General features: G+C 34.6%; 2 protein-coding genes across 3 annotated transcripts in view; one reads left to right on the forward strand and one right to left on the reverse strand.

Annotated features, from left to right (window-relative positions):
* Positions 1-7,496, reverse strand: part of LOC123670555 — a 52,732-nt gene extending 45,236 nt beyond the window's left edge. Inside the window, exon 1 of one of the 2 annotated variants that reach the window (XM_045604049.1) lies at positions 6,990-7,496. In XM_045604049.1, coding sequence (XP_045460005.1) covers positions 6,990-7,080 — 91 coding nt within the window. In that variant the 5' untranslated portion in view covers positions 7,081-7,496. The remainder of the gene's footprint in view (positions 1-6,989) is intronic. The other variant, XM_045604050.1, reaches the window with a different exon arrangement.
* On the forward strand, positions 5,138-6,251 carry LOC123670556 (glutathione S-transferase theta-1). The gene is made up of 5 exons (XM_045604051.1): positions 5,138-5,350; positions 5,402-5,492; positions 5,547-5,694; positions 5,752-5,932; positions 5,983-6,251. Exons 1-5 carry the CDS (start codon positions 5,239-5,241, stop codon positions 6,126-6,128), a joined length of 678 nt encoding a protein of 225 aa, XP_045460007.1. The 5' UTR covers positions 5,138-5,238; the 3' UTR covers positions 6,129-6,251.
* Positions 7,497-10,716: the final 3,220 nt, after the last annotated feature.

A 10,716-nucleotide genomic window follows, 5' to 3' on the forward strand; every position in this document is an offset into this window, starting at 1 on the left:
GTTTTACTCTTGGTTAGTGTAGACCAAATAATAATCGAATTCTGCAATGTACCTACTATTTATTATTAGAATTTTTCAATTAGACAAGAAATAAAACTTGTAGTAGGTATTCTTGTAAGTAGGTAATGGAAAACAGTGCTATAAATATGTTAAGTATTGAAATTTCAGTAAGTCCTAAGTTAATGAAATCTCGTTCTGTTTTCGTTATACATTGGCCTTGTCAATATTTTTGGGTCGCAGCCAGTTATCTATGAATTTCCGGATTCTCATCCATTGTAAATGCACATTTGAATAAATTAAATTCTACACATTCCGAAACGTTGAAGGTTAAATTTTTCTTCCCAATTGTTTTCAACAGAATATGAGTGAAAATAATTCACTGAAGTACGGTTTTATTATTTTCAAATCAATTAAGCGCATATCCAAAATTTCAAACTATTATAATTATCAATCCTCGACAAAGACCTCAAAAAAATAAATTAACACCGAAAATAGATTAAGTTCCCTTCAAAATGAATTCCAACAATGAACTCTGAATTGCTTGTCTTCCCAATAAAACATTTTTCGGCGAGTCCGACAAAAAATTGACATTCTGTGTATAAAAAAATACATTAGTGAAATCGAAAACATATTTGCCATCTCTCGTGCAAACTAGAACCAAATTTTTCTTTTTTCGTCATTCTTTGGCCCGGTACACATGAGCTGCAAAATTATCAGGACACCAAGATAGTTTTCATTGGGATAGGCAGAAACGAGGGCATTAACGAATAGTACAGTTCTTCCAATCTTAATTGAACGACTCTATAAAAAAGCTTGTCCAGATTTTCATTTGATATCATGGCGCACGCTTTCCCTAGAGTGGAAAATAATATTTATGCGATTGTATTAAATCCTGATGTCGATTCTTTCAGATAATTCGCACGTTCACATTTTGCTTCTGTTTTATTCTAGAGTATTATAATTTGATTGGAAGCCACAATATAAACATTGTTTGCTTTGCCGACGGTGTGATCCTTTTGGCGGATTTTGAGGATTTTCAGCAGAGGCTATTACACCTGTTCAATATTGTCAGCAAACAACACAACATGAAGATATCTAGTGATAAAACTAAATGCATGGTGATAAGTAAAGAACCGGTTCCATGAAACTAGAACTGGAATGCACCATCATTCAACAGACAATGAGCTTCAAATATCTCGGAGTGAAAATCACCAGCTACAGAGATCTCTATGCAGAAGTCCAGCAACAAGCTATTAAGGCAGCACAAATAACTGTATACCTGAGCACAATGCTTTGACAAAACAAATTCATGCTCAAAGAAAGCAAGGTCAAAATTTATAAATTAATAGTACGCCCAATTATGACCTACGCCATAGAAACCTGTGCGGAAACAGAGAGAACCAAACAGAAGCTCAAAACGGTAGAAACGAAGATCTTGAGGAGAATTTTGGGGGTAACATTGAGAGATAGACTAGAGATAATCAATAAGAGAAAGGTTAGGAATATAGGGTGTTGTCATGTGGAGTAGGCAAAAAAAGAGGGAATGGAGAGATCATGATTATAGGATGGCATATCAGATAGAATTGCATATATCTGCAAACATGAACAACTCAATAGAAAAAGAAAACCTGGACTCCAACTAAAGAGATGGGGACCTACTGGTTTTTCTCATTTACTGAATAGGAGCCAAGGCCTAGCAAATAGGGAGAATTCCCTAGCTAAAGGAAGAAAAAGAAGATTATTCTATATTCTCGACCTATAATAGCGACCTATACTAGCAAGGAACATTATCAACTAGGAACATTTAGGCTTCCTCCAAGTGACTTCGGATGTAACGGGTGTTTTTTTCGAGGTATATAACTTAGGTTATAACTAAGTTGGCATTACTGTTCAAGATGGCGACCGATTTAACAGCTGTCAATTGATTTATTCTCAGAAATTCTCAGTTTGGTTTGGCAATTCATCATGAATAGACTCACGCTTGAACAATGCTTGCAAATAGTGAAATTTTATTTCGAAAATAATGGTTCTGTGCGGAATACGTATCGCGCACTACGTCCATTTTATCGTCGACAAAATCGTCCATCAGAGCAGTTAATTCGATTAACCATGGAACGTTTTCGCACCACGTTTACTGTTATTGATAACTCGCATCCCTAGAGACGCCGTACGGTGCGTACAGAAGAAGCTATTGCTGCTGTAGAGCATTGAGGAAGACCCGAATGAGTCTATCCTCCATCGAGCACAGGAATTGGATCTGTGTCCATCCACTTTATGGAAGATTTTGCGGAAGGATCTTGGTTTGTGTGCTTACAAAATCCAACTCGTGCAAGAATTGAAGCCAAACGATCATCAAGTAAGGCGAAGATTCGTTGAATGGGCCCAAAATGAGATTGCCGTTGTTCCCGATTATCATAAGCGAATTTTGTTTAGCGATGAAGCGCACTTCTAGTTGAATAGCTACGTCAACAAACAAAACTGCCGTATTGGGGGTGAAGCTAATCCTCAAGTGTATGTCGAAACACCGTTACATCCAGAAAAACTGACTGTTTGGTGCGCTTTATGGGCTGGTGGAATCATTGGTCCGTACTACTTCAAAAACGCTGATGGCCAAAACGTTACAGTCAATGCTGATCGGTATAGAGCCATTATTACTAAATTTTTCATTCCTGAATTGAACACAAACCCACAAACCCTTGACCATTTGGAAGACAACATTCGCCGTGTTATTGCCGATATACGGCCACAAACGTTGGAAAAAGTCATCGAAAATTGGACGTCCAGATTGGACTACATCCGAGCCAGCCGTGGCGGTCATATGCCAGAAATCATAATATTTAAAATGTAATGCCACAAGATTATCTTGCGGATAAATAAAATTCATGTCAATCGAATAATCCATCGTTGTTTTATTGCAATTTAAAGTTCTTTAGCTCTAAAAATAACACCCTTTACTATATGTACAGTATATTCGAAGTCACTTGGAGGAAGCCAAAATGTTTTGTCGTCAAAAGTTATCGGGTAGGCATCCGGGGAATGAAAACTCAAAAGTACCTTTTTACTTCGTCCAAGGTCCGATCTAGAGGTCGCAAACCGGCATTTAACCAGATGATTTTTCATATAAAATAAACGGGGCGGCAAAAACACTAGAGCGGCCACTGACTTCTTCCTTTACCACCTAGGTCTCTTCATCTTTGCAAGTCCAATTTATTCGTCTCTGAATAATAAGCGCTGGAGGTGCCAGTTCAATCCTGAGTTAAAACATTCAGAAATAACGATGTCATGACTGCCAAATAGTTCCTGCATTCATTACCTGAATCCGACTTATTTTTAAATTTCTCAACTGGATAACCTCTTACAATATTTTTACAACAGTTCCACTGGCTTGTTAGTAGCCATCAATCAATAGGTTCGAAAAGATAAATATTGTTGTTACATACCGAATGGATATCGAATTGGTTTTTTATTGGCTATTTCACAGGAATTGAATTTTTGATTTAATGCATATCTACAGTTAGAATCTCAAAATAATCAGAAGCACTTTATTTTGGGTAAAATACATATGCGGGGATAAATATAAAATGCCTACAAAATTTATATCAAACTTATGCTTTATAATTTCATCGAAACATCCCAAATTTCGTATCTCATAATTATCTGTAGGTACTTGAAAATAATTCCAAATTAATGTTATTTCTTTCTGCTATTTCTCTAGCAATATTTATTTTCCCCTTTATTTTCATTAATATTTTTCAAATTTTATTCCTGGATGTTTAAGCTTCAAATTTAGTAAATCAGCTTTTCAAATAATGAGATCAAATTTCGTGAAACTGACTGATTTTCATAAATCCTATATTTTTTCCGAAAAGCTCCAAATGACAAGTGGTTGTCGAAAAATGAAAAAGAGTTTGGCGAAACGTTTTCAACCGATTTTGAAAACATGCCCTCTCTCAGAGGATTGCAATGTCTCATACAGTGACCCAACATTATGGCACCTAGTGTTTTATATCATATATAGTACCTACACATTCACCTTCGTCATATAGTATCTCACGGTGACTTTGTCGGTTGTGACTGATATGTGACAATGTTGAAAATATTTTTGCAGCCTAGATTGGATGCTCTAGCCGAAGAAGAGGACATCCTCTTCTTCACCCACGTGGGTGATCTTTGGTCCCAGCAAGATGGAGATAAGTACTGCTCCCACAGCTCGAATTCCTGACTATTCTGAGACAAATGTTCCTTCGGCGCTTGTTCTCTCAAAAAAATTCACTAAAATGATAGGAATCAGTGTGTCCTGTGACAAATCGAAATAAAAATAGAAGAAACCCTTGAACGAGCGCCCAAAAGCTTCAGATTCACGTCCAGGTTTTCCAATACTTCTTATTTAAATCTTAAATATATCACCTTATGATCACAAGAAAAATCCAGGTTCAGATAAACGAAAAATTATGAATCTATTGTATCCTTGAAACAACATTCTGTATATCGAAATTTTGTAAATCCGTTTTTAGATTTCAAGAGAGCAAAATAAACTGAACAAAGTCGCGCAGTTGAAATTTCCACGCAGATAATTTTGCTGCTCAATTTTCAAGTTGAAAGTAAAGTTTTCGAGAAATTGGATATTAAAAAGTGGTTATAAGTCACTTTTGGAAATAAATTATTGAAACAAACGATTTCCTTGTTATTTTAAAATTACTAACTATTATTTAATACATGAGACAGATAAAAATAATTGGAGAACATGCAGAGGCGTAACCTTTTTGATTTTATACTGGCAACTGAATTTTTGCCATGGGTCTGGTTACGTTTCGTGTGATTGTCGCAATTTTTACGTTATTCTCTTCCATGTTTCATTACTTTTCATTTTCACTTGCAGGACAAATTTTCATTCTGAAGAATCTGTGATACTCGGGGCCTACACTTCAGAGTACTAAGCGTACCGGTTGACTCGCCACTGTATGTGCATGTCTAACGTCAATTCAACCAAAAAAGTAATTTCGAAATATTTGCATTTTGGTGTAGAAAAAATGCATAATATTTCGATGGAACAGAGAAGTTTGAAAATCCTTCACATATGGATGTCAAAAGTAAAATACATACATCTATTTCTATGCATCTTGGTCGATGTTGACAACACGGCGCAACGTCATAAGTTTCTAACCTCTGACCTAACCTTTCCCTTGGACAATAACAAAACAATTCATTTTCAGTAATTGAAAAGCATAGATTGAAAAAATGAGCTTAAAACTATTTTATGATTTGTTGTCGCAGCCATCTAGGGCTATGTATATATTGTTGAAAGTAAGTAAAGTCCCATTTGAATCTTGTCCTGTTAATTTGAGAGGTGGTAAGTGCTATTTTTGCACGTAATTTTAACAAGTAATCAGACGAATTCCAGGAGAACATCTTTCGGAAGAATTCAGAGAAAAATTTAACAGATTTCGGCAAGTTCCTTTCATACATGATAAAGACTTAAAACTAAGTGAGAGGTAAAAATACATTATCTCAAATTAGAATGCAATGACATTTGTTTTGTATTTTAGTGTTGCTATTGTTAGATACATATCCAGAGAATATGGACTTGGAGATTTGTATCCAAGTGATAGTAGAGAACAGGCTCTTGTTGATGAATACTTAGAATGGCAACATACCAATACAAGACTGTTTTGTGCTCAATATGCCTATTACAAAGTAAGCAAAGCAAATGTTTTCGTCTTAGAAGTTTCAAATCAAAATATTTTACCTTAGGCAATAGTGCCTATGATGACTGGAAGAGACCCTGATCTCAATCTAGTAGCAAAACATGAAAAAGGAATTCGAAGAACAATGGACACTATTGAGAATATATGGTTGGGAAAAAATAAATTTTTATGCGGCAATACAATATCCGTGGCTGATTTATTTGCTGCTTGTGAAATTGAACAACCACGTAAGCATATAATTCTTTGAGGACAACTTTTTTCTTATTTCACATTCTAGGTATTGCTGATTTGAATCCAGTAGCTGGTAGACCAAAATTGGAGGAATGGTTAGATAATGTTAGAAAAGAATTCGATCCCATTTATTCGGAAGCTCATCAAACTCTAAATCAGTTGGTTTCAAATAATGGGAAAGCTAAATTATAATTATAATTACAATATTCAGGTGCTAATAATGTAAGAAGTGCAATTATTTACAAATTCTCAATATTTAGATGGGTATTTAGGATATTATTTTATATGGTATATCAATAAAGTATGATGGCTTTATTTTTTAATTACCATATAGTAATCCCCAGGTTCTTCCTACATTCATTCTATTCATCATTTCTAATAATGAAACACTTAATCAGTTGATGTTCCGAGAATGATTGTACTGGGTTCTATAATGCAGTGATAGTGGTATACGGCTACTGCTCTCTGTCAAATATTTTAGGATTAAATTTATTATTCTGTATTTTAGAAATTCAGGAAAAGTGGTAGCTTATTTTGAATTCTTCTATTAATCCACTTTATTATTTTTATCAGGTTTTTCTATGATTCTATGAGAACACATAGAATGCTAAAACTTGTATGAGTTATGAAAATTGGTTGTTATGAGATAATGTATATCATCTTTCACCAAACAGAATAGAATATTCAAATAAAATTCATGTGGTTGAAGGGTACCAACCAGTACAACGAGAAATTTCCAGGGAAGAAGTTACTAGCTAATGTACTATCTCCTACGCCAACACATCATAATATGAACTTGGTTCATTTTTATCAAAGTTGAACAACTTTGGTGTGAAAAATTTTGATCTATCAAAACATAATTTGATCCTCTTAACTATGATAGTCAAATGTGGAGATTCAGAAAGATCTAGAACTAAAAAAGATACAGACCAACCCCTTCAATTCTATTTTTTACGTAATATAAAAATAATCAAGTGAAATATAGGGGGGTATTCTTGCGTGTTTATAAATTATATTGATTGTTAATAAGCAAAAACTCAGTGTAGTACTCACCTTGTATCACTAAGACTCCTCGGTTGCTACTAATAGGAGTGATTATGGGTGTGATTGTGCGATTAGTAATATTTGCACTTTGTTGATCCATTATGTCCACGCAAAATCAAACAAAATATGCTATTTCATGTTATTGAGAATATCTGTGGCTCTATTCCAACATCAGAAGTGAATTATTATAAACACTTTTCACAGGTTCTTCCATCTATTTTTTATCGCATCAAAAGATATAAAGAAGACACGAAATCCTCGACTGTTCAATGTTCGCGACCACTTAGTAGTCCTTATTACTCAATAAACTATAGAAAGAAAGTTAATCGGAGCTCTGTATGAATTCAAATCGCGCGAAGAAGACTTCTTCTGACTTTTAATTTTTCGCTCTGGCGCAACTTTTGTTTCCCTTCAATATTTTCCCGAAACCTAACATGCACTGTCGCCGGTCGGAGCGATTTGAATACCATGCGGCAGAGTGACGTCGATCTCTCACAGGCCGCCTCGACGCTAACCGACGACGAGTGCGATAAAAAGGAGCAATGAATCGTGACGTCATGAGTTGAATCCGCAACGTTGAAAAGAGAAAACGTTGATGCGCTTAGCATTTCATAGCAACAGATTTGGATCAGACAATATGATTTGATTTGAGTTTGTCTTACTTTGACATCAATGACCCAAACATTGTGTGAATATAGAAAATATTGTAATGAACCCCTTCTTTTTGGGAGTATGGTGTCAATGGAAGAGCGTCTTTCCACTGACGACATAAAATAATGATGTTATTATATTTTGTATAATATTCCTTTAGAATGAGGAAGATTGTGGGAATCGGCCCGTCGCACTCGCAACAGGTCTTCTGGTGTTTCGTTTTTCTCTATAAAGGATGAGATAAAGGTTTAAAAAGAAAAATATCGGAATGAATTCAATATAAAGGGTGTTTTCTTTCAAGGTATACAACTTTAAGTTGGCATTACTGTTCAAGATGGCGACCGATTTAACAGCTGTCAAGTGATTTATTCTCAGTTTGGTTTGGCAATTCATCATGAATAGACTCACGCCTGAACAACGCTCGCAAATAGTGCAATTTCATTTCGAAAATAATGGTTCTGTGGGGAATACGTATCGCGAATTTTGTTTAGCGATGAAGCGCACTTCTGGTTGATTGGCTACGTCAACAAACAAAACTGCCGCATTTGGAGTGAAGCTAATCCTCAAGTGTATGTCGAAACACCGTTACACCAGAAAAACTGACTGTTTGGTGCGCTTTATGGGCTGGTGGAATCATTGGTCCGTACTACTTCAAAAACGATGATGGCCAGAACGTTACAGTCAATGGTGATCGGTATAGAGCCATGATTACTAACTTTTTCATTCCTGAATTAAACAACCATGATGTCCAGGAGCTGTGGTTCCAACAAGACGGCGCAACATGTCACACAGCTCGTGCCACAATCGATTTATTGAAACACATTTTTGGTGACCGCCTAATTTCACGTTTTCGATCTGTGAATTGGCCTCCATGATCTTGTGATTTAACACCGCTATACTACTTTCTGTGAGGCTTTGTAAAGTCATTGGTCTTTGCGGATAAGCCACAAACCCTTGACCATTTGGAAGACAACATTCGCCGTGTTATTGCCGATATACGGCCGCAAATGTTGAAAAAAGTCATCGAAAATTGGACGTCCAGATTGGACTACATCCGAGCCAGCCGTGGTGGTCATATGCCAGAAATCATATTTAAAATGTTATGCCACAAGATTATCTTGCGGATAAATAAAATTCATGTCAATCGAATAATCCATCGTTGTTTTATTGCAATTTAAAGTTCTTTAGCTCTAAAAAAACACCCTTTATCTTTATATAATAAAAAAAAATCGGAACTAATCTTTGACTTAAATAATGCCTAGTAAATATAGTATTCATAATATGACATAACAAATAATTCTTTCCAAATTATCAAAAAAAAACAACAATAAGAAAAAAATTAATTGAAAAATCAATATATATAATATATTGATAATAGTTGGGAGCATGGCCACCGGCAAACCGGACATTTTGTCGGGGCGTCAAATTTTAGGAGCACAGTCGGTTAATAAATCAACACATATTTTCTGACAAAAACATGTTTTCTCAGTGAAAATACCACTCTTTGTAGTAAAATAATAAAATTACTAATATCCAATTATTTTTTTAAATCGAATAAGCGCTCTCAACTATAGTTATGAAAGTGCAAATAAGTACTAAAATGCACCTTTAAGAACTATGTCATCTTTTTACTATAAACTTATAGAGCGTCGTACTTTTAAACGATGCAGGCAGGGCTGCCGGCAGACATTTTGGCGCCACGGCAAAATAAAATTTCGGCGCCCTTCTTTATAGATATTGTTAGAATATTGTAGGTTTGGTTTTGAATGACCAAAGATGAGAAAACTAACACGTATCACGCATTCACTAGACGTCCGATCAGTTCCCTATTTGTTATTAACGTACTCGTACATAACTATAGAATGCTTATTTTTATAGATGAGTAAATAATGTAAGTTGATCCGGCCGTTTTGAATATTGTATCCAAAACCAACAATAGGAAATAAAACAATACATTTGGTTACACGAGAGAACTTACCTTCAATTTGAATCCCTGAAATCCAAAGACACAAAAAATATTGAATAATATTCAACTCTTAATACACTCTCAACTTAGGTTCGCGTATTTGTTTCTCTAGAATAGGAAATAAACTGAAAAGAGTCTGCAATATCAACCCCCTTCTCGGAAAACAATATCGTGATTGGGGAATGGATAATTATTTTGCATTTTTGAAATATCAAAGAAGCCGCCTTAAGAATATCCCTCATTCTAAAAAAGCCTACCAATAAAGCAATCATCTGGTGCATTTGCATGATGGAAAATCTAAATGGTGGTACCAAATTAGTGTGATATAGTTATTATAGGGGCTAAATATTTGTTGTTGGAGTTTTTCATGTAAACAAAAGCTGTTAAGCCTTTCCTTGAAAAGTTACACTCTTCTATAATTATGTCACCAAATTCACGATAAATGATTTTTTCTGTGATTTATTGATTTTTTGCCTTCAAAATTTATGGATCATGTTCTTTAACTATGGATCCATGAATTGTTTATAGCTTATAACATCCAAATTTTGTATCAAATCTGAAAAATCTTGAATTCTACATATTTCGAAACATCAACGATTCTAAAGGACTATTAGATAATAATAATTGCTTGCATATTGCATTATTGATCCTTATGACTTGAGAAATCGATTCATGAATTTTGAAAGCAAAAAAAATGGAAGAATCAAATTTAAAAAGACATTAGAGAGGTACCCAGGAACAAAGTTTTATATAATCATGAAATCAGAAAAGATCTTGTTAGGATAATACTGATTCCAATAATTTTCACTGCAAAGTTCTAGTTCGTAGGTATAGTTTTGAATATTCTATGAGAACGAATGACCCCGAGTTGGAATCAAGCTTTTAAATATTCGTTATATATTCACCATTTCAACTAATTATTGGACTTTCAGGAGAATGTTAATTGCACATATACAGAAATATTACTGATTTGAATTAATTTTATTTCTTTTTTCTGTTGTAACTAGTGTTTTTCACTAAATAAAGAGTTATTTTATTATTATTATTATTTATATTGTATTAATTATGTTATATTCCAATTCCTGTGATTATTAAGAAGTGACAATGCTATTATTTGCC

Source organism: Harmonia axyridis, chromosome 1, assembly GCF_914767665.1.
Source record: "Harmonia axyridis chromosome 1, icHarAxyr1.1, whole genome shotgun sequence".
Lineage (NCBI taxonomy): Eukaryota > Metazoa > Arthropoda > Insecta > Coleoptera > Coccinellidae > Harmonia > Harmonia axyridis.